The 26,681-nt window shown below is 24.0% G+C and overlaps 1 protein-coding gene across 9 annotated transcripts in view; it reads right to left on the bottom strand.

Annotated features, from left to right (window-relative positions):
* Positions 1–809: 809 nt before the first annotated feature.
* Positions 810–26,681, bottom strand: part of LOC112682305 (circadian locomoter output cycles protein kaput-like) — a 47,368-nt gene continuing 21,496 nt past the window's right edge. For 2 of the 9 annotated variants that reach the window (XR_003148501.1, XR_003148499.1), the window contains 15 exons: positions 16,929–17,095; positions 16,778–16,857; positions 15,610–15,696; positions 7,055–7,154; positions 6,312–6,470; positions 6,103–6,256; positions 5,415–5,521; positions 5,077–5,330; positions 4,374–5,013; positions 4,263–4,306; positions 2,920–3,007; positions 2,808–2,851; positions 2,529–2,711; positions 2,332–2,453; positions 1,258–1,346 (listed from right to left, as the gene is read on the bottom strand). Coding sequence is in view for 6 of the 9 variants with exons in the window: in XM_025552843.1 (XP_025408628.1) it covers positions 1,321–1,346; positions 2,393–2,453; positions 2,529–2,711; positions 2,808–2,851; positions 2,920–3,007; positions 4,263–4,306; positions 4,374–5,013; positions 5,077–5,330; positions 5,415–5,521; positions 6,103–6,256; positions 6,312–6,470; positions 7,055–7,154; positions 15,610–15,696; positions 16,778–16,857; positions 16,929–17,095 (2,194 nt within the window). In the remaining 3 variants the exon portion in view is untranslated. Of the gene's footprint in view, positions 1,009–1,230; positions 1,347–2,331; positions 2,454–2,528; positions 2,712–2,807; positions 2,852–2,919; positions 3,008–4,262; positions 4,307–4,373; positions 5,014–5,076; positions 5,331–5,414; positions 5,522–6,102; positions 6,257–6,311; positions 6,471–7,054; positions 7,155–15,609; positions 15,697–16,777; positions 16,858–16,928; positions 17,096–26,681 lie in introns of those variants that run through there. The other 7 variants (XR_003148500.1, XM_025552845.1, XM_025552844.1 and 4 more) reach the window with 7 other exon arrangements.

Below are 26,681 nucleotides of genomic sequence, written 5' to 3' on the forward strand. Positions count from 1 at the left end.
AAAGTTTATGTGAACCAGATTATTTTGTGAGAAGTTCACTAAGACATTAAATTAATAAAAACGATAGTATTTGTTTTTTTTTTTTTTTTCAAAATTATAATACAGTGCAAAACTTGAAGTTTAAATTAGTCGTAATAATAATCATATACAATTTATTATAAATCTCAATAGAAAATCATAAAGAAAAATTTGTAAGGAAGTAAAAAGAAATTATGAAGTAGAAATACTAATACATAGCATGAGTACTTAGAGGAAAAAAGAATAAAAAGTTTTTGTTATGAATAATAACAAATGCAACAATCAATATACATATTATAATATATAGAATGTATTTGATATTAAATATCTTGACATAACATAATATGTATAGAAGCAATATAGAAAACAGTATCATTTAAAAATTACATTTTGACACATAAACAAATATTATGACATTTAATGTTTTGCTTTTCAGTCTTTACATAAAAATAATAATAATAATAATAAACAAATAATTATAATAATAATAATAAAAAAAATTATAAAATATATAAATCATTGGACATCAATTATTAATTGATGAATTATTGTATTCAAATATTTAATATAAAAGGGGGAAATTTATAATAATTTATAGAATATTAAATATATATTATTATTATCAAAATATTTAGGTTATAAAATAGTCTGTTACATTATGTATTTTAAGCGTTTATAAACTAAATAAATTATATATTTTATGAAAAAAGATGATATAATGGTAATATAAATTTAAATATTATTTAATATTGATAATTTGGAAACTTGAGAAAACTAAATAATTAGATTAAAAATATTATATTATAAAATGTCACAGGCTGTTAACTGCATGATTCTTCAGAAACACATTTTGATTTAGATGTATTACTTTTTAAGAAGTTAATAAAAATATACACTCAAATATAATTGATATTACTAAAATATTACAAAAAGAAAAGAAAATAATTAAATGAACACAAGTCAGTCACTATTGAATTCTTTGAGCATCTGCTGTAAAAAAGAAACAAAATTTAAAGTAAAAAAAAAAAAGAATCTTTAAAACTACACAAATGTTATACGAACACTAGGTAATAGTAAAAAATAATTATAGTAATAATAATTAAAACAAATTGATAACTTAGGAGATAAGTATATGACATTAAACAAATTTAAGTCTGGTAAAAAAATATATAGAGATATAAATTAACAAATACAGAAGTTAATTTGCAATTGTATTTTATGTGTAAATGTACTCATTAATGAAAATAAATTAAACCATTCAAATTTTACCGTACATTATTTTCATTACTCTAGAAAAGAGTATCATTTGAACATCAAAACATTAACAACTGAAAAAATAAAAATGTCAAAAAATTAAAATTAAGCTTTGGTTATTACCATGTATATGGTTACTGTAAAAATGTATGAATATCAGTAAAACTTAAGTCTTAATATTTAAAAATTGCTTTTGGAGATCGCTTATTTTAATTAACAACTGAATTAACCTTGAGGATATATAAAATATACTTAGCTAAATATAAGCTATATATTCTACCATCATAAGTCGTAATTACTTTGTGACAATTTATGACTTTAAATATTATATTAATTTATTAAGGATAAAGTTGCTATAGTTAAGTTCATGTTTAAGATTTTACAGGACTGTATTGTATTGGAAGGTTGGAATTGACAATTATAAAATTCATACCCCTTTAGTTTATATAAGATAATATAGAATTATTTGAGCTATTTTCAAACTAAAATACATAATAAATGAAAATGCACCAATAGAATAAGAAGGTGAATTTGGCTCTTTTAAATTTTTGGTTTATTTTCAGAAAATGTTTTTAAATAGTTTAAGCATCCCTCCCTAGCACAAAATTTGAATTTTACAAACATTTTCAAAACAAACAATAATATATAATTAGTAAATGGAAAATTTTAATTTGAATACAGATTATTTTCATATATTTCATCATTTTCACATCTTTGATATTTTATATGCACCCAAATTATAAGTTTTATAATAATTATCACCTGATTAAATGCCTAGAATTAAAATAATGTTAATAAGAATTTAATAAAACTAAGATTATTATCAATACTTAAGACATTTATTATTTTAGATGAATAGTTCATATGAAAAAGGTGATAAGAAAACGTTATCCTACATAAATATCAATTCTAAAATTTCAAAGAAATTAATAAACCACTGTAAGCACATTGTATCTCAATTATAATATTTAGTGATTACATTTACACAGTACGAAAAAAAATAATACAGAAAATCTAAACGTTAAAAATAATTTATACTCGTGTAAACTGTATACTTACACAAAGTTATAAAGCTAAAGATTATATAAATTATAGTATATAAAAACTCATCGTCACACACCGATGTTTTTATGTACTTCTTGTAGTGTACGGAGATACTGATTTTGTTTTTCATGCACAGCCTAAAAAAAAATTATGAAGTAAAAACTAAATATAAAACATGTTAAGTTGTAATGAGACCAGAAAAAAATAAATACTTTTAAATTGGTAAAATTTTTAGCAATGTAATGAGTATCAGCATTTGAAGAAAGTGAATTTAATCCTTTTTGAATTTCTTTGAGCTGACCATGTTGTTGGTCCATCTTACTTTTAAGTGTGATTTGATTTTTTTTAAGCAATTCGCTTTGTGAACATCCATCATGTTGTAGTACATGCATTATCTAATTATTAAAAACAAATTTATTTGTCATAATATATGGTGTACACTAGATAATTAAATTGTAAATATTATATTATAACAAAATCTCGAAACTTACAGGATCAGGAATGATATCAGTTGAGTTTCCTTCCATATAAACACCTAAAATCAAATAGAAGCATATTTATAAGAATTATGCACATTGTATAAAAAAAAAAATGTATTCGTACCATTATCAAATGAATTAAAACTCTCAGGTGTCAAAAACAAAGGGTCCATTGATGGATCAATCAAATCCGATTGGTCTTCCAATGTTTTCTAAGAAAAAGAAGAAAATACAACATATTCAAGTATTTCGAAATTAAAAAAAAATGTATCAGTTATGATAAAGATAAACAATTTATATATATAATTTATATTTATCTATATAAATTTTAATTAATTTTAAATAGTGAATCAAATTATAAAAACCATCCAAAATATATACAAATTGAAAAATTAATTATTTTTCATTATTTTCAATTTAATTATTTTTTTACTTCATAATTTTATTTATACTTTAATAAATATATATAACAAAACTTAAGTTATCAGTTTAATATAATCTTATATTTATAACTAATTAGGTATAAGTTGATATATAATTTTTATTTACTTTTATGGCTTATCTTAATATCGATAGTAAAATAAAAAAATTGTGATTTTGAATTTTTTAAAAATATATATAAATTTCTATGAACATCAAATTTATTTTAAGTTTCAATGAACATAAAAACAAATTTTAATTGTATAACAATTATGTTTCATAGTTAAATAAATTAAAAATTGGATACTTTTTATTGTAAGAAGACTAGACTAAGAAGCAATAGAGAAATTATTTTAAATAAGAAGTATGCTTCAAAATTGATTTATTAAAATATAATTACAGAATAAATCATTAAATTTCAGTTATTTCTGTACATTGTATTTATGTAACAAAGAATATTTGTTCAACATACATTCAATAAATACTTTTTAATCTTATTTTATTATTTACAGTCACATTTAGTTTTATTTGAGTTTCGTTTGGTCAGTTGTAAAGTTCTGTGATTAGTGCATCAAATGAAGCAGAAAACCATTACAGATTTCTTCAAAAAATAATAATTTTTTATAATAATAATTTAATTTACATAGTATAATTTTTATATAGTTAACAATTTTATTTTAAAAACAATAAATAATTTATACCACCTAATTTGCTGAAATAATTAATAATTATGTACAATAATAAAAATAAAATTTTTCTCTTAACTCAGTGATTCAAATATTTATTTTTTGCTCTCTCGTTTTTTCGAACTACTCAACAATTCGAATAAAATGTTGAACTTCGAAAAGGAAAATATAAGTTTTTTAAAAATATCTTTGTAAATTTATCTGTTTCAATTTAGTTCCTTTGTGGAACAATTTCCAAAATTATAATAAAGAGTATTTTGATCCAATTCTATACCAGAAAGTATTTGTTTTTAATTATTATATTTTTGCTTTATTCAGAATAAAAACTAATTGCATTATAAAAATGATTCAATAAACTTACTGAAAAATTGTCAAATCCGGTAATATTTACATCATTAAAAGAATCTATAAAAATAATAATATATTAGAATAACATTTACTATTTATTTTTTAAATAAGTTATCGAGGTTACCTAAATCAGTATCCTGCTCGTCAATACAGTGCATACCTAATTGGATAGGAGTACTTTGAAAGCTAGAAAAGTCTTCCAAAGAACCATAACCATCAGTGCTTAGTTGGTTGTCGGACTGAGAACCATCCATTTGATGACTATACTGACTACAAGTTGGTGAATCAATTTGGGTTTCTATTTTTGGTGTCTTAGGTAAGTGATCTGGTATTAACTGATACTCATTTTGTCGTTTGTTATTAACTAATACACCACCTCTTTGCTTGAAATATTCTGTATCTTTCTCTATTGTTTTTTCAGAAGATTTTTGATCTATAACAACTGGTAATCGAGGAGCATGAGGTGCGATTTGAAGTACAGTAGGACGATCTTGAATAAGTGGCTTAATATTTGGTTGAGGTGACATAGATGATCGTTTATCAATTTTAGGTGTGTTGGAATCAGTTTGAACTGGAGGCATGGATTTCGATAAAAGTACAACCTTAATATATTGGCTGTCTGGCAAAGGATTTTGTGCACTTTCTTTAACACTGTCTAATGCAGGAGCTGGAATATTAGTATACATTTGTTGTACAGCTTTATTTAATGTTGAAGGATCTTCAGTACTAGCGTTTTTTAATGATGTAGTTGAATCTTTGGCCATCTATAATAAAAATTATTACAAAATGGTCTCACTCAGGCTTATAATATTTATTAATTAACTTACATATTGATTATTAGTAATTGCAGCGATTCCAGGTTCTGGTTTACTTATCAATGGTGTAAATCTTTCTCTCATTTTAATTATTTCTTTCTCTCCTTCCTCTGTACTCACCCGAGTATTAATACAAATAAATGATGCAATTGTTTCATCATTTATATTCAGTTCCAAGTAACCATGTGTTTTCATGTATACAAAGTCACCATTTTTTGACAATAATCTATAACAACTAGAACCAAAACTTTGACCTTTATAATACACTGAAAATATAAAAATATAAAATAAATAGATGAAAAATTATATTGATAATGTATGATATTGTTTATTATATAAATAAAACATACTTTGTCTCAAGGCAATCATCACCCAACGGACATCATCTTTGTGCATATACATGAATGCTAATTTTCCACAAACTTCTTGAGGCATAAATCCAGATACAATAGATATTCTATAAATATATTAAAATATATTATTATACATAATATATATTATAATCATGTAAATATAATAGATAAAAGATTACAGTCTGAGTATTCAATTTATATAAATTACTAGTATTTAGAAGTAGATTGTAAGTAGAATATAAATGGCAATAAAAGCAAAGTAGGTTATTCATAACACAATATTATGTAGTAGGAATCCTTTTTCATTATAGACATAAGTACATTTTTAATTCTTGCCTTATATATATATATATATATATAGCCAAGACTAAAATAATAAAATTATTTGTCAAATTTTCAGATGATAGCAATTAAATAATGGCTACAGTCAGTCAAAATCTACCAATGCTAATATAAAAGAACATTATATTATAGGGCATAAGTTTTTCTACAGAATTTTTAAAAAATTTTTTTGGCGAAATATTTTGTTTAAATATTGTAGTTCAATTGATAAAATAAAGAATATACAATTTTAAAGTTGGTTGCCTAATATTATATAAAATGATTGTTTAAATGTCTAGTACAAGGATTAAATCCCAAGAAAAATTAAAACAATTGTATATGATATATTTGCATAAGTTCTTACCTATGATCAACATATATAATGCGACCATCAATTTGATGTCTAGTAATGTATTCTTCTTTGGTAGCTTCTAATAATGAGATTTCAGTGACTCGAAAATCATTATATGGTCTGATGATGGCATTCAGTACAAAATCATTTCCCCCGAGTGAAGAATCTATAAAAGTTAACATTTAAAATAAATATATTTTTTAAATACATTCAAATATTACTTTTTGTACCATTATTTTGCATTAATGTGCCCATAACATGTACCAATTTATACTCTGGAGGGTCTGTACGAGATGCAGTTTTTTTGATCAAACGCATATAAAATGATCGACGTTGCATTTTATTACCACTACCTTCTAGCTTTGTGCTTTGAAGACCATCTAAAATATTAAATTAAGTTTTATTACAATTCGATTTTTACAATATTATTAAGAGAATTAACATTGTATACATACAATACTATAATCTAATTGTAAGATTATTTTTCAACTAGTATCATGGTTAATAAAATACTATTTTTGAGACTTTTAATTAATATATATAACTCTAGGAGAAATTTAATGAAAATTATTTTTATTTAGTGAATATATACAATATTCAACAATTGCTGTTAATATTTTTTGATTATTTTTACAAATATAATATATATATAATATCTTAAATGTTTCAAATATATCTTATAAGTAATATTTTACAATTTAAATTCACTATACCATTTTGTTTTTAATTTTTACATTTATTAGTATACATTAGTTTATTTGTAAAATGTTAAACATTTTAAATTTAAATTTTTCAAAATTTGAAAACTAAAATGTTAGCAAGCAATGCCTTACACAACAGACAAACTAAACACATAATCCAGCTAATAAATTTAACACAATTCGGTTGCCACTAATTATTATGAAGTATAAAAGTAATTTTATATACTATAAATGCGAATGAAAATGAAAAATATTAAACTTGCCTTCAGATGAGGTATTTTCTTGGTACTTTAAATTATCCCTTATCTGTTCATAGTCTTCTGGACAAGCAATTTTAAAAATTGACTGGCCCATGAGATCAGTCTGCAATTAAAACAATAAAATATTGGGTCAATAGTTACTAAAAAGATCAATTTTAGTTAAGGAAAAAAGTTAATATATATACAATAGCATATATAATTAATTTTATCAATAATGTATCAATAATATAATCAACTTTTGTTAAATAACAATTTGAATAAATGGATGGTTTTATTTAATGATAAATGTTTTTAATGTGGTATATACAACCCAAATTGTCTACATTCAATAACTTAACTTCGATTGTTAAACCTAAGTCTACATTAAAATCTGGGTTGAATAGACAAATAACTAGTATTAATAAGAATTATTTATTTATAATAATTAATATTTATTATTATAATTTATTTATCTCAAAATTCTATTCATCCTCTTAATTTTATGCATGCTACAACAAATCGTACTTTTTCTTTGGCAATTCCTTGAAATGAATTTTCAATTCAATTAAAAACCACAAAAGGAAATACTATCACCGATTTAAATTTTTTGAATTACAGGTGTATCTAATTTAATAGTATTTTATAAAACGTGAACGATTAATTTCCTGAAAATTTTAACATAATGATAAAAGTAAATTTTAAAATCAATATTTAACACATTATCAAGAATTCTATGACAATAAAGCCTATCATAGTTTTCCAATGTTAAGCATAAATTGTCATTTGAATTCTAAATCACCAATGTTCTACTTATTTAACAAATTTTTCTAATTTTAGTAACTCAGAAAATTTTTATTAAGGTAATTTTCCAATTCAAATAATAATATGCAATAGGAATAGCATATCATGCATGAATATATCAATAGTTTCAAACTCAAGGGAAAAAACACCTTTTTTTTTATTAATTTTAATATTAAATCTGAAATAAACAAAATAAATCAAGACAAAATGTATTTCTTTTATTGATTATAATCATGACAAAAATGAACTTTTTATTTTCTAGCAACACTTGATACTTGATACATCTCTTATTTTGTATTAGAGTGTCAACATTTTTGAAAAAATAAATATTTATTGTGGACCACATCGAACGGACCCGCGCGCGACGTGTTTAAGACCACTGATATACATCATAACTCTGAAATTTCCATCGTACGTGTTGCCGAGATACAGCATATAATATCAATATAAATATATATAGTTCGGTAAAATGATTACAGAATTAAAAACAAGAAATATAATAATATTGAATGACGAAAGATGAATAGAGTAAAAAAATATACACAAGATGATTTGTATTATAAAATAAAAATTACACAATAAACGATATAAAAATAAAACAGAATTTAAATGATAATCAGCGAGATAATTCTTTATGAAGATAAGTGATATTTTAAAATATTTAATGAGTCTTTCGACATTGATAAACATATCTTTGTTATATTGTATAACTTTGTTATGTTATATAGTATTAAAAACGAGTTATGTAGTGAGTTGTAGTGAGTTCAGAAAAAATATTTCATGAGACATGAAGTACCCCGATTACCAAACCATAGACCTATAACTTCTCAGCTGTTGATCTTGTATTGAATTCGAAGTGTCGAGATGCATGGCAGATATTCACCCTTTTTTCATTGTTCATTGTTGTGTCCTGGAAGGGATAATTTATTTCCAATTAAATTGTGGAGTCTAGGATGAGTCCTCTGTCTTTCATCATATCTTCCACAATAGTATATTTATGTGGCAGTTTTAGATGATATATCATTTGTTGTCTGACGGTGGATTTCTTCATTGACTTCAAAGTTTTTACTACGGAATAGGTTGGCTAGTGCCGAGCGTATGCGATGGTGTGCTGCGTTGCACATTAACTTTGTCTGAGGATAAGCACCTTTAATGTATGGTAAGGTTTCGACTATATTATTCTCATTACAAACTTCATGTCTACAAATTGCATACCTAAAGCACGATATTTGCGTTCACAATAGAATACTGTAATGGGAATATCCGCTGGTAATCCACATATTTCTATGATACTTTTCGTATGCGTATGTATACATAATAGAGAAGAGGTTGTAGTAGAAGATCTGCTAGTATTGTTAATAATGGGCAAATCAGTTTAGAGTAGACGTATTGGTTCATTTGTTGAGTTTTTAGTCACCTCTTAAAAGGGATGATGTAACTAGGTTTTTGAAATTGTTTTCTAGATTTATAAGGAATTGTTATTGATCGAAAATGATTTCGTTTTAAAAGTTTATTCCCAAGTATTTAATACGGTCTGTGTCTTCAATTGATGGAATTGTGAAAGAACCGAGTAGTGTTACTAATTTTGGTGTTAGATTTTCTTTTTCAATGTTAACTGCGTGGGATTCTAACGGATTGACTTGCATTCCCATTGATGAGAATAAATATTTGGCCATTTCGACTAGTATGGTGGCAGTTTCCAATTTGTAATGTATTTAATCAAATTAAAAAATAAACACAGATTTTGTTGTCCTCATTAGTTGTATTGTTAGACGTAAGACGTAAATTGTAAATACTGATACAATATAATGAGGATATTTTTCTTTTTTAAGACAACTTATGTCAACACACACGGTTAAAAAAGAAAAGAAAAAGATAACTTAATTACATTGTCAAAAACCAATTGAATTATAAACCTGAATATAATGTAAAATACATGGTCAATTGATCTTGATTCATATCCATTAATCGCACAGAATTATATTTACTAAAAATTGTACCCAAGATGAGCCCCCCCCCCCCCCCCCCCCCCCCCCCCCGAAAAAATGAGCCCGAAAAAAATATCAAAAATATGTTATGTTTAAATATACCAGGGTTGGTAATATACGTGTATAAAGCGTTTTATATGTTACACGTACAAAACGTATAATAGGGTTTGTTTTTGAAATTCACTCCTAAAAATATATTTAACTATTTTATCTACTTTAATTTTTCGTTTATAATATAAAATTTAAAAAGTATTACAAATATCACAAGTACAATGAATTTATTATAAATACGTCAGCGATAAAATAACGATAATTAATAACAATAGATTAATAGCACAATTGTTCGTTTATAATTTATATTTCCTTGTTTTATTGTGTTTAAATTTAAAATGTTTAAATTATAAATGCATTTTTGTTTATAAAGGAATTTATTTTTATACGTAAGTATAATATGTTTTCAAATGTACAGTATTATACGTTTCAACCCTGGTTTATACCAGTGGCGATTTTAGGGGGAACGAAGGGGCGATCGCCCGGGGGGGGGGGGGCTGAATCCGTATTAAGGAATCGATCATATGTGATGTGTGTGAGATAAACATTTCAAATTATTTTAAGGTGGATCATTTTATAACGATACTTAGTTTCCATATCAGGACACCAAAACGTTTTTATACCGTTATTAGTATAACGTATACGTATAATTCAAAAAGCGATTGAAATCGATAACAGATAATGAAACAGAAACGAAAAACGATTAAAATTAGTATGGAATAACATAACAGAAAACGATTAAAATGATTTAACGATTGAAACCTCGTTATTTTCATAAAATTGACTTAAATTACTGGATAATCTAAATAAAATATATATAAATAGGATGTTTAAAATCGCAATAAATGTATCAACTAATAATTTATAAATAAGCATTACCAATTAAAATGTATAAATATGCTTTCTTAAAACACATCGGATATTGTCGGCGCGAAACCCGTATGGCCTGCCTCATCAAAAATAATTTCGGTGAACACCGATGAAACATTTTTAGTAATACACCATACATAAGTTATAAATTGACAATAAATACATATTTCACGTGGTATGTGCATTTTATTATTGTTATACAACAAATATGATTGCTTTATTTATAAGTTATGAGTTATAAGAATTAAAAAAGAAAATATTGTTAATGGCAGGGGTGTATTGATATACGGCTTATACCCATCAGCAGATTTTAGATTTTTAGAGTACACCTAATGTAAAATTATTTTACGGATATACCCTTCTAAAATAACTCGTAAACAAAAAATAATAATAATTCAATAGTTCATTAGAAAAAATTGTTATGAACTATGAAATTGATTGAAATATTTATCTGTTGAAAATTACAGTGTACAGTGTGTTAAATTTATTTTGTTAACTGTAATGAATAACATTGAATAAAATAGTAGAGTGTGGACATTCACCCCATAGTTCTTAAATCTGCATCATGCAATTTATAATGCGCTGCAAATGTATATCTTGTGGTGTTATATTTTATAGTCTTAATAGAAGTTATAAACGTGTAGTTACAAAGGATTAATTACATTTTTTCGAACATATCGAGAGAAAACAATTGTCGAGCGAAGCAAGAAAATTTATTTTAGGATTACTATCCATATTTTTTTAGTGCGTATACTCACAAATATATTTACCAATAAACCACGGGTAAAAGGTAATATATATATATATATATATATATATATATAATATAATATTTAAAATATATATTGTTATTTTACATAGTATTGATTGCTAAATACTACATTTGAAAACGTTTCAAATTCCACACTAATTTAAATAACGCAAAACGCTCAATTGCTCATAACGTTTAAAAGTCCCATAGCGGTAAACAATATATATATATATTATTTTGATTTAAGCCCTGGTCCATACTTAGTGAAAAATCAAATAAAATAAAAGTGAAACTTTCAAAACATAGATAGGTGTTCAAATATTAAGGATTCATCTGATTTAAATATTATCAAAAATTTTATTTGTAAATTTTGGGCCCGAATTAAAGAAAAAAATTGAGTCGCCCTTGGTTTATACACATTGAATACTACACAATTATGATAACTTATTGATAATACAATTTATTATGATTATTATATAGCATATTATTATTTTATTAAATTTTACATTTGTAAAACACGTTATCTTAAAGTTAATTATAGGATCTATTCATGTAGACATAAAATTAAATTGTAACTAGAGTCAAATAGTGTCTTTTTACTGGTTCAACAACAGTCCAAAATTGTTGCCCCCCCCCCCCTATAATACAAATTTTATAGCTACGTGCCTGATTGCATCAAAACCAATAATTACTATTTCATATTAAAATGTAAGTGCATTGAAGGCCAAATGGGCCTAAATTCTGTAGTTAATTTACATAAACGAACACACTGTACACTGGAAAAATTCTATGTGTTGACGTCGAAATTCAAATAAATTTCCAAGGATGCGAAAAAAATTAAAACACATTTTAAATTGAATGCAGTGCAGGTAACCAAATTTGTACGTATAATAATAAATTTTTATCGTCTGAACAACGATAAAAAGAATGATGTCCTTGGTCAGTGCATATGACTACGGTGAGAGGTGGGAGGCGAATCAATACTGTAATAATGCATCGCACGCATCTATGATGATATCAAGGTAAAAAAGGTATTAGTATGAACTGTAAAATAATGAAACGGCATATTTGACGCGTAATAGTATATCGATACAGAAATAGTAGCCTATACGTAATGCATTTAAATGCATTCAAATTATAATTACGAAAAACGGAGGTTTAGTAGACTACGAATGGTCGAGATAAAAATTCTTGGATTATTGACAACTGCAGTGTTCATTACGAAAACAACCAACATATTATTACTATCATGTTACATAATCAAGTAAACGTATTTGAATACTTTAATAAATATTGAGAAAACTTTTAAAATCAAGTTAAACTAGTTTATAGCAATAAAAATAAAAATAGTTAGTATCAATTTTGTTGACAATAATAAATTACTACAAGTACATTTAGGTATACTAACAGAAGTCATTAAACAATTATTGTAATATAATTTCGTAAATAGTTATTTAAATATTTCTCAAGTATTTTTTTTCTCAAACAACTTCTTTCCGAGAAAATATTAATGGATGTATTTTATTGATTCTTCTATTATTAAAATAACATTTTTACAACAAATCGATCTCGAGACCATTTTTGTTGGTTGTGGTAATAAGTAATTGATAATTCTATTAATAATGAAATACATTAATGATGAATGCTTGTGCTATGAAAATTCACGTATGCGATTTGTAGTTAAAAGGAGAGTAAATGCAATTGTTACTAATACATGTGTGCAGATAATTGAACGTGGACATTTAATGATCTGGCGAAGGGTTTACCCCTTATTGCTAATACAAATCCAAATTGATTTAATGCGCACAACAATATAAAATAAGTATTTCTCAATCATAGCAACACTAGAATAGTGTACAGAATGTGATACATACGTTGGATTTAAATAATGAATATCACCATTTAAAATCGAAAAAATTATACATATTATAAATAAGAAAAACGGATTTCAGTTTTTAAAAGAAAAATAGATTATGAACACTAATGTTACGAGTCACTTAGCTGAAAGTTTCTATAAATTAATTACGAAAGAAATAACAGCTCCCTTTCAAGTATCTCATTTTAATAACGATATTTTTAGTTTTTTGACAATTTATCCTATTTATCGAAAAAGATTTAAGACTTTTTGCTATAGTATGAAATATCTATATTGTATACAATATAATCTTAACAAAGAATAACTCAACGATTTTGAATGATAAAAATATAGATATATGTAATGAGAATCATATTGAATTTTTTTGGTAAAATTGGAATAAATTTAATACAAAACATGGATAACTATATAAGGTCTAGAGCAGAGGTTCCGAAACTGTGGGTCGCGATTATATTTTTAGTGGGTCACGTTATGTTTTTCATGTGTTTCTATTACTTATGGTTGATGTTTAATTATTTAGTTAGTTTTATTATTAACTGTTATTTACGTTTGTGATAACTGCAAATTTATTGCGACCAATAGACATAATATTTAATATTTCTTTATATGTCTATGCTCGACTGTGTCAACACAACGCAATCGGTTATATTAATATTATATTGAAAATATAGCATTATATTTGAAACAAATTATTACCTATATGACGTTCAAATAAATTGATTATTTTCAGTAACAAACGGTACATTAAATACGATACATGCACGCAGTTTAAATTTTACTATTTCTCAAATCACCAATAAATTGGTATTTTTTTTGAGCTTTTGTACAGTTATTACGGAAAAATGGTTAAATAAGAAGTCAATGACTTAAAGTTCTGCGAAAACTGAAGAAACAGAGATAATATCTGAGTCAGCGGTTAAAAAAGAAAATGAATTGATGATGAGCTTACAACAAGTTCTTTGCAATCAAAATAAAAAAGTGGATATTAATCCAGTTATGAAAAATAGGAAACAATTACATCCTTCACATTAAAATTATATACTTGCTAATTAAATTACATAGTATAAACTTATTTTTATAAATATAATACTTTTTTTCAATTTAAAATTATGAAAACAGCAAAAAAAAGGTCAATGATATTATTTTGGAACATAAATAATTTCCAAAATGGGTCGTACTATAAGAAATTTGGGAACCTCTGGTCTAGAGTACTTATCATACAATTTTGCTACTGTACACTACAATATTTTAGCTATCCCTTTTCAAGAAAATATTATTAAATTATACATAATATGTACACAATTATTAATAGAATTTATACAGAAGTTAAGTAGTATAACAAAATAATTTAATAAAAATATTAAAAAAATACAATATATTTTGTATTTTCTAATAACTACTGCAGACTATTTTTGGCAATATTTTGGGATTTTTTTTTTTTTAAATGTAATCTGGTACATTGAAAATACATCATTACGAATATTTTATAAAAATAATAGCCTACATTTAAATACAAGTACATACATATAATAAAAATAAATTAAATAATTACAATTTTAATTATTTACCAAATTCAATATTTTTATCCTAATGAAATTCATATACGAATTAATTGATTTTCTATGTTCGGTACAGAACGTAAATAATTATTTATACATTACACTGCTCAGATTACATTATTTATGGAAGTTACAAATTTGTTTACGTTATAAGAAAAAATAACGAAAAAACTCAGTAGATGAATAATTATATATTTAATAAATATCAAATAATACATACCTAGTATAACAAAAAACAAAAATTATAAAGCTTAATTCTACATAAAATTGTATATATTTTTTTTTATGTTTTCTTTTTTTTTTTTTTTTTGGCAACTTTACAATTTTTAAAAAAATGTTGAACTCAGAATGAATAAATTTGATGTGATTTTATAAGCCAAATATTACATATATTAATAAAATACCTAATATTAATCGAACACCGTAAAAATCTTAATGCTCATTTTTATATTTGTCTGTTAAAATTGCAGTTCATAAAAATAATATAAGTTTATTTACAACATGTATCAATTAATTTTAATTTAATATATTTTTAACAATTCGTGATATACGTAGTTTTACGCAATAATAAGAGTTCAACACATGATTATGATTAGTTTTCAAACAAAATGATTTAAGCTTAAGAGATTTAGAAATTAATATTTTAAAATGAATGCCTTATTAATGGTGCGTAAATAACTTACCTGATGATGGCCTAATATGTTTTCCACTGTGTGTGACACAAACACTATTTTTCCAGCAGATGAAACCATAAGGAATATATCTTTATCCTAAAAATAATTTGTGAAAAACTATGTAAATAAATAAATCACGTAAAAAGCAAAAACCAAAAGCGCAATATAATATTTTTAGATTGGATACTAGTAATAATTTGAATGAATCTTGAAGATTTATTATTTTTTATTTCATTACGTAAAATTTTTTTTATACATTTTAAAACCATACATTTATTTTAAAACATAAGAAATTTTTACGTCACTTTAAGTATAAATATATATATATGAAAAACAGTTCAACTAAGCCTACACAATATATACATGAATAGTGGACATATAATTAAATATAATGAATAGATCTTTTTTCAGTCTATACAACTATTTACCGCTTACAATAATTTTAAATCATATTTCACTGATATAGGAACATTTATTTTGCGTTAAATATACATTAAAAATTATGGAATACAGAGCATAGAGTAATTATTTTTCAAGTATTAGACGTTGTTTGAGATAAAGGACGAATATCCTAGATTGTCTTTCTTAAGATTTTACCTTTTTAACTAGTATATAAGATACTATCATAGATGCATTATCTACATGTGTGTTGTACGTACGTACGTACGTACAACTGTGAAATGGTAAACAGTAGTTTTTAAGATAAAAATATACAGGCACTGTACAAGATAATAATATAAAATTATATTAACAAATTTTCAAAAGATAATATTAATTCTTGACTAAAAAATCAATGATGGATAACACGAATTTATTGATTAATTAATTAATAATTAAACCAAAATACATTAATTAATTAAATGTAAAAACAGATAATAAAATACACAATTTTATTTAATTATTAGTATTGACAAATAAATATCATGTTAAGAATTGTCCTGGTTCCATGTATACTCAAGAAATATACCTACACAGTCCATTTGAAGTTTTGGAGAGAGATCAACATAATTTTTGACCATACGGTTAAATTAACATATTATTCCTAAGATAGATACCATTCCACTTAAGAAAATATAATGATATTACGATTCTGACGCGTAATTCAATATTCTTAAATATTAAAAAAAAAATCTTATTTCGATAATAAACTAATAATATTATTAATATGAATACATACGCCTAATATGAGATCAGATAAATTCATCTCCCTTACGTATGCTGGCAACTCTTCACGCTGTTTTTTGAATCCAGCTAATACTGAAAATTGTTAAATAATATCTAATTAGTAACCTAACTTAATAAAAAGGTAAAATAATCGGCAAACTTACGCCTACTCAGTCGAAGGTATGCAGCGCTTAACCTGAGAACACTGGTTTTTTCTATTTTTTTAGGGGAATTTGATATCAATGGCACAAGTTGCGAAAGTTCGTTGATGCACGTATTCAACTTGCTTCGGCGTAGTTTTTCAGCTTGATTTCTCATTTGTCTACTAGAACTAAATAATAAAATATAATTTTTAATACATGAAAGATAAATTGCAATACATCAATTGAATACGTATTTAATTTTAAATATAAGATGTAATGATGAAGCTGTTGTCACTTTATTTAAGTATTTCTTTATCAACTATATTAACGCATAAATCTAATTCAACATTGCTTTTGAGGTAATTTGTATTTAAGAATATATAAACAGAGTAAAATATGCTAAACAATTACAAGACACTTTAGGGATTCCTTTAAAACCGTGGTATACTGAATTGTTTGCAATCCAACAAATAATGTATCAGAATTTCAAACACACACAAAACACAGGTTTAATAATATAATATTTGAAAAATATCAACTTTTTGAAAAGCAATTTTCATATTTTTATTTCAAAAAATATTAATCAAGGTGAATGAGCTCATTGGAAACAATTTATAAGGTTTTTTTAATTATGTAAATGAAAAAGTATTTCATAAAATTGCTTCCTAGAATTTGTTAAGATACATAATTGTAAATAATAAGTACATGTACACTGCCAACACATAATCAAAGAAAAAAATTTTTGATAAACAGAAACAATAGAAATATAGGCAGTAGAATACTCAAGAGAAGTATACGGTCTGTTATAGTTTGGCAGTGAACATCGACCTTGGTTCAAGATTTGCATCGTACGGGGTAGAGGGGACTATCCGTTTTCGGTTTGAACTGTGAGCGAATTTTTACGATATTCTATTTTTGCTGACTACTGTTTTAAGTTAAAACGCCATTACCAATTGCATCACTTCCCACTCTATGCTAAATCCATGCTTTAATATCTCAGAACAATATCAAAATGCACAAGATATTAAATGTGCAACGCGAATACATACACATTTTAATAATATATTTGCAGTTGTCTTTATTTTTTATTAAAAGAAAACATTTATTTTTCTTGTAAGTTATCTTTTTTTTTACATTCAAAACTATCTAAATTGTATAACTTAGTTCTTAATGGTTTGATAACAAGATAAGTATAATTAGTAAGTAAATAAAGGTTGAGGAATAATTCCTAACTACTGTTGAAAATGATGAACAACGAAATAAACTTTAGTGATTGATACGTATAAAATTGTCTTACAGAAGAAGGTATAATAAATATTCATAAAAAATAAAATATATTAATCAGTATAATTAATATGTTAATCATTCAAAACATATATGGAATTTTAAAGTAAAATGTGTGATAATAAAATTTTTGGCAAAAACATTTTAAAAATATAATAAACAAGCATCTCGAAAAACATAGCAATCTTAAGCTATTAGCTGTATAGTTCCAATCATTTTTATTCTGAAACTGAATTTCAAAAAATTACAAGACAATTTAATTTTGTAACTATATAATTGCTTGGTTTAAGTGGAATCGAATTCAACTAAAAACAAACTATAATTTTATAACAATTTGTATAGACTTTAGTCACCTTAACTTTATAAGCTATAATCGTTTTATAATAGAAATAATTATGTTATACATAAATATATTTTTATATAAGTTACAATATTAAACAAATATCTTAAAATTTTAATATATTTTAAAATAATTCTTTTCAATAAATAACAATTATATAAGTGAAAAAACAATTTAAAATAATAGAAATGTGACAGATAATAGGACAAAATAAGAATAAATATGCAAAGAAGTACTTAAATGAAAAAAAAAAATTGTAAAACAGTGACATTTTTTCACAAATACTTTAAAATCATCACTTATAAATAAACTACATTCTTCGTATACCAATTTGTGCATAACTACCATGTGATTAACAATATCATCAATACCTGATAATTGTGTATTCGGTATACATGGTTTTATTTTTTTATGTCGCAAGATTCTTATAATGTACCTATAGCGAAAAAGGAAAAACAAGAATTTACAGACATTTCATTTTGGGGTCAACGACAGTAATTTTATAAAATTCTTGACAGTTGTAATATATTGCACACTACCCAACTTTCCAAGAAAATTAAAATCAACTATACCTAGATCAATATTTGTTAGGTACAAATCGAAATATATAAAAGATACATTATTAATAATAAATACTCGTATATTGAATAATAATTACTCGATAACTGAGAAATTTAACTATTAGATACTGAGAGATTATAAATTATTAAATTATATTTTTCGGTAATTTAATATTCCATTTTTAAATGTTGCAGTTAATTTTTAACGTTACATTTTATATTTACCAATACACCTCAATCTTAAATATGGTCAAGTAAACATTAATAGTGAAATAAATTAAATACTTGAATTAATTAGGCACAAATATTAACCAGATGTCCATATCAAAAACTCTATAATACAGTTTCTACACCATCCATAACATAAGCCACATATCTTTAAATCATATTTAAGACAACTCACAAAGAACACTAAAAAAAATTATGTTAAGAGTGTAGCTACAAATAAAAGTGTTTTTATATCAAAAGTAAGTAACTCCATTGAGTGTTATCCTACTACATCATGCTTAATTTATGTTATTTATTTAATGGCTGTTATTGTAATCATTATTTTTTTATGTACATATTAATTGTACAAATTTACAACAGCACAAATTATCTTTAGAGACAATTAATGTTAAAATTCTACAGGTATTAATTTAATGTACAATAAATATTACTTTTTTTAAAGTTTTCAATAATTACCTATTAAAAAAAAAAGCCAATGTTTTCTTTTTATTATTTTATACTAATTTAAAGTATGTATGTTCATCACAATTATGATTCGTAAAAATAACTCGAAGGTAAAAATATTCGATAGTTACAATACTCCTTAATAGTGTTTCATTTTTGAATAAAATATGCACATCGTGTAACTGTTTCATTAAAATATATACAATATATTGATTTTAATTAACAGCCACATAAAAGCTGAAATGAATACTGTATCAGGAAATACATATATGTTTCTAACTTCATTAAAATATTATGATAAAATTTCAGATGTATTTTGTTCATCCAAATAGTGTGTCCTTCATCAATGACTGAAATGTTCTATTTGAGTATATAAATACGAGTTGATGATACATTATTTTGACAAGTACTTGGTTAAGGAAATTAATTCCAAACGTAAAAAAAAAGTAATAATTTAACAAATATATTACTGATTTTATCGACATAAAGAGTAATGATGACTGTAGATTTTTAAATATTTCTAGAATACAAAAAAATGTTTAACAAAACTCATATTATTATGAATCGAAATAATATACGAGTGTTCTATTGAACACTTGAGATAGAATCAATTAACTGATTTTTGTTAGAATAACGTAACACCTTAAAGTAAAACCTTGATATAGTGTATTATATGACAATGCGTGTGTATATGTGTGAAGAATTTTCACTATTTAGTTGTTTTGCATAAAAGATGCGTATGAGCTTCAAAAGGTTAGGCTTCAAGAGCTTTCAAAAGGTGTTCATAATAATAGTTACCTATTTGATTATAATCATAGTATATTTTTGGTGTAAGAACTAAGAAAACATGAATTGTATTTAACTTTACTTTTATCATGTATTTAAACAATAAAGGTAGTCGATATATTTTGTTTCGTTTGTAAGGCAATCATAATTTTTACAGGTGGCCAAAATATAAATAATTTTTTTCAATAAGATTATTGGAAAGAGTGATTTGTCATCTTTGTATATCACATTTGTAACATTAACTATAACATATTTTATTACCAAAAAATTATCGATTTTTTGATAGGATAAAGATTTTATAAATATAATCATCATATTTCTCTGTCATAAATTTCAAGACATTAAGTCTAATTATTGACATATGCTTTCCGATAATTGTATCACAATAAACTACATTTAAAAATAGTCGACTTTTCAAAACCTGATAAAAAAAAAATATGGTGCAAAGTTGACCTAGATTAAACTTTATTATGAGTTATAATAGATTTTCAAAATCCTTTTCACATCATTAATTCATACGTTAGAAATTAAATATGTCTCAGTTACTGGAATGTCACTTGTGATAGGTACAACAAATTATCGCTTCAAATCCCCTAAATATTATAATAGAGGTAATAATTAGAAAATAATCCAATTTTACAATAACTCGTTTTGCGAATTTTAGTTCTTAAATGAAAATATTTTGAAAATTTTTTTTATTGTTTACAAAGTACAAATGAAAACCCCAGACTCACGCTTACATTTTATTCTTTAAATAAAAAAAATGTACACTAAATTAACATCCAAACAATTTTGAGAATGCTTTGATTTACAGTATTTGCTTTTTATTTTTAACTATACGTTAGCAATCTTAACCATTGCAGTTGAAATCTCTATAAATATTCCAGTACACACAAATTGTGGAGTAACGGGTATAAGACATTAGAATTGGATACACAATAAATAAACAACAAAAAATATATCAGTAATTCAATTTAAAATAAATATACTGTGAACTGGAAATTAAATATGTATTTAGTAACATAATCATGGTCTTACAGTGACAATTTATGAAAAAAGAAGGCAAGTAATTTACTTAAGTATTTTATCGCATAGTTCATATTCACAATAGAAAGAAAATGAAATGTATAAAAAATAAGATTGTGTATATTATACATTTTGATGATGAAGCGTCTAAAATAGGTTAACAAAAAACCTTATAACACTACAGTGCAGACTCCAAAAAACAATAAATCATTTGTCCAATTATTAAAACAATGAAAATATTTTATGATTCGATTAATTCAAATACAATATTTACTAACACCTACGAAAAAATTAAGATAACAATAAACTATTTATGTCATATTGTCATATAAAGATTAATTTGAATTCGTCTAATTCCGTTGTTCAAGTTTAATTTATTTTCTATGTTTAAATAAAGTAGATTAAATACATCCATAACAATTTCAAATCGTTCTTAATAATTTCACTTCAATTTCACTATAATTTAATTTTTTTCTCAAATTTAAATAATTTAAAATCATTCTTATAGAATAAAGCACACCCACTCAGAACTAGAATTTGTTTACCAATTTTAAGCTCATTTGATGTATAGTACTCATATCAATAGTGTGATGAGTATTATATTTTATTATATCATTTTACTAGGCCTAAAAAAAAATCCATTTTTGCACTGTCATTATCTTCTATAAGTATTACCATGGTATTTGGAACTTGAACTATTAACTACAGGAAAAGCGTGAGATTAACCATAATATAATTTTTTAATTGTAACATTGAGAGAAAACTCTTATTCATACTATTAATAAAAATATTTATTTTAATAATTAATAGTAACATTAAGAATAATCATAATTTATAACGATCGAAAAAGTTGCTCAAGAAATGTCAATAACAGCATAGTTATTGACCAAGGTCTGCCAAAATGTCTTGACGTATTATCGTTGACATTTGTTATATCATTTAAAATTTAATTTCTTATAAATCCAAATTTAACGCTGAGTAAAAGTTAATATTTCATCACTCTAAAAACTAACAAATAAAATATGAAACAAAAATTAATTGAAAATTATTTACTACTCTAGAATCAAATTTTAACAAAATAAACTTTAATACATCCAAATACATTTAAAATAATGAAAATAAAATAATGGAAGTTGATGAAGAAAAAAAAAACACAATAATTATTTTTACAATTCAAAAAAATTAAAAGAGCACATTATTTACCTATCTAAGCTATAATAAAATATTTTGATTGTTTACAAAAACAGCAATTTTTAATTGTAAAATTGATAGTTAATACCACATGGTCAAAATTTACAGGGGTCAGATGAAAATAATTTGTTCATACGTTTTTTAAATATTAAAAACTCTAAACGTGTAACTAAAAACTGACAACTAAATACTTTTACTGTCACAACCATATATTAAGATATAAACTTGTATTAAATGTCTTTAAGTCCTTTTCAATACTTACACATGAAATAACTATAATAGTGAAAAAAAATCATGCAAAAAATGATATTGATGAATGTTATTTTTCTTAATTTTTAACGAAAAAATTTAATATTTTAGTAGTTATTTGTTATTATATTCACATCAGAATTAAATTCGTATTATACTCGATATTCGAGGTACTATACTATAATATCAAATTTAACAGGGAGTTAATACATTTTTAACTTTATGTTTTTTTTTCTCTATAAGTTTTTAATAAAAACCGACTGCGCATGTTGAGTGTTATATTATTATAAAACAAGAACTAAAAATTAAAAAGTAGAATAATGTTAACGTGTGCATTTGTTATGATGTGCAATCATATTGCAAATGTATAAAAATGATTAAGTAGGAGAAATGCCGGAATTAGACGCAGATAGAATCAATTTATACATGATGAAATTTACGGTAATACAAATATATATACGTAATGACATATAAATGGAAACAATAATGAACATTTTCAGTAGAATTAATGAAATAATATCAAGGTTAATACTAGCATATAATAATTATATATTATCGTGTTGTACACAGACTACAACATACATACATCATATACATGTTATACATACCATATATTATATATATGAGAATATATGAACATTTAAATTTGTACATAGAAAGTATTAAATTAGGGTCTTACATAATCTCTATTACTTTTGTAGATTAAAATTCAAACAACTATGTATACAAACACTGATATAAACGTATGCACACTGTAGTTGAATGCAAACTGTGATTAAATATGCATGTACATAATTGCAATGATAAAATCGAATTGCATATGGATAGACTAGTCGGTTGAATAAATGATATAATTTAAGTGCGTAAATTAAAATTACCTAGTATAAAAACAAGTAACAATATAATAATATAATTCTAAAATCTGTAAATACTCAGCAAATGGACAATTTAATGCTAAAGGTACTTAAAATTGTACATTATAGAAAAATATAAGCCATATAAACGTATGCGCAATGTGATTAAATATGCATATACATAATTGCAACGATAAAATCGAGTTGCATATGGATAAACTATTCGGTTGAATAAATGATATAATTTCATTGTGCAAATTAAAATAAACAAGTATAAAAACAAAAAACAATATAATAATATAATTCTAAAATCTGTAAATGCTTGGCGAATGGACAATATAATGCTAAAAGTACTTAACATTTTACATTATTACAGAATAATATGATGAAGAATAATATATTATACAAAATAGTGTGTTATTACCATTGATATTTTTACTTAATTACAAACCCACTTATTTATTTTATTCCACTTTCTTTACGTGTTTATTTAATTTAAAATATATCCTGTCTTTTTTGAAAAATAATAATAATAAAAAAAAAATGAAAAATATAGATAACACCACAAACACGTTTTAAATTCAATGAGGTATTAATAAGGAATATCAATGACTACCTGAATCCATAAATAAATGATGTGATTTAAATTTATATTTTAAGAGGATTGCAAGTCATGGTTTTTTTTCTTTTTCTATTACACGCGTTTATAGGGATTTGGACGTTTTCTATTTACATTGTAACTATTGATCGTTCTATTAAAGTAATAAAGATTTTGAAAACTAATTCGAATTCGTCATAAACTCTTCTTTAGATCGCCTTTTTCATATTTTTTAAATTTTGCACTTGACATACCCAAAAATTAATTCTTATGTTTCGAATTTGTTGAATTTTATTTTATGAAATTTTGGGGACAAAATAAAAAAATGGGAAAGTCTATTTAAAGAAGACTTTATGACGAATTTAAATCGGTTTTCAAAATCTTTATCGTAATAGATCAATCAGTACGTTGGAAATAGAAAATTTCTAAATCCCTATATTGTGCGTATGATAGAAAGAGAAAGAAAATCATTGCCTCCAATTTCATTAAAAGGAAAAATTAATATTTCTAGAAATAAAGTTAATAATACGTTTTAGATTTCAAGTAGTTCTTTTGTTTTTAGTCAACGTTAAAGATTAAGTTGACAATAATTACAAAGTAAACTCGAAGGTATTGGTAAATTATATTAATCAGAAAATTAAATTAAATGTACGGTTACATTAATGACCTTTGCTATTCATTATGTATATTTAATTGATTAAATTTAGTAAGTACCTTTGTACTGTACGAAGAAAAATAAAATGCATATTTCATAACAACATTTTTTTTTATTTTTATAATAAAACATAGGTAGTGTAAGATCATGATAAAATAATTCTAATACAATTATTTTTACACAATTACAGAATATTGTATTTAAATAGTTAAACATCGGACTTATTTTTAATATCAGTAAATTTAATTTTTGGAATAAAATTATAGTTTCTACATTTTTTCTTTCATAATTAAGTTATAATGAAACTAGGCATTCATAAAAAAAAACAATTTAAGAATGCTTTAAGCAATACGATTTAATATACGATATCCATAGGTACTTCAGTGTACTAAATATCAAAAAAAATCATAGGAAACTAGAAAAATAGAAAAATAATTATTTAATTTAAACTATTTACACTCAGATTCGCAGGGAAGTGGGGAGTAGATTGTTTTTAGTTTCCTGTAATATTCTTTGTTCTTAATACCAGTATGATAAACATTTATTAATATTTCCAAACTCTAATCTTTTATAAGTTCATTTTTCAGTCATCAATAAAAATCTAAGATTTACACAAATATCAGAAGATAATGTACATAAGTACCTCGAATATAGTTAGAACTAATAATTAGAAGGTCTTCGAAATAATTGATACACGGTTAACTAAAATTGAACTTGTAATATAAATGTTAAAAATTGTATATTTTAAAAATTAGTTAATTTAACAATTAAATTGTCAAATTAAACAATATAAACATAGAACTAGTTAAATCACAAATTAAATCAAATTATTAATAAAAGAAACAAGGAATGATTTTTAGTTCTGTAAGTACTAACTAAGTATATTCAAAAAATATAACCTAAGTAATTATCAATGACATTTAATTTGTCCTCTAAGTAAACTATATTTGTCAGTTCATAAATACTATAGATACCTAAGAGGATAATTTAGTAAAATCAAGAATGCGTTTTTTAGATGTCAAATGCAATTGAGCCAGATGTTCAAATGCCAAGAAATAACTGAACTTTCTTCGTTCGTAATTTAAGTAATGTCGAGGAAATATTTAATGATTTTTTATTAATTTTATTATTACGTTTACTTTATAATATAGGTAGCAGCTGAAATAATTATTCGATATCTTCAGAGTAAGGCGAGAAATATAAAAATATTCATTTTTTACTGAAATTTTCATTCAAACTGAAACTTTTTCAAAATTTACTCAAAGCCGATACAACACCTAACATAAAAATTGTACATTGTATATAAGAATTGTTATTAATATTTTTAACATAATACAGTTTTTCTTATTTTTTACTAAGTAAATAGTCATTGATAACTAAAGCCAAAAACATTAATTCAATTCTTCAAATTTAAGTAATTAACGATCCTGGATATAACTGAAAAGATGAAACTTCATATTTGTTTAATGCAATCAATATATTTTATATTTATCAATTTAGTTAATTTTATTGAATACATTTTTAATTTGAGATACACATTTTAGTAAAACAAATTAAAA

The sequence above is a fragment of the Sipha flava genome, unplaced genomic scaffold (genome assembly GCF_003268045.1).
Source record: "Sipha flava isolate LNK unplaced genomic scaffold, YSA_version1 202_pilon_pilon, whole genome shotgun sequence".
Classification (NCBI taxonomy): Eukaryota; Metazoa; Arthropoda; class Insecta; order Hemiptera; family Aphididae; genus Sipha; species Sipha flava.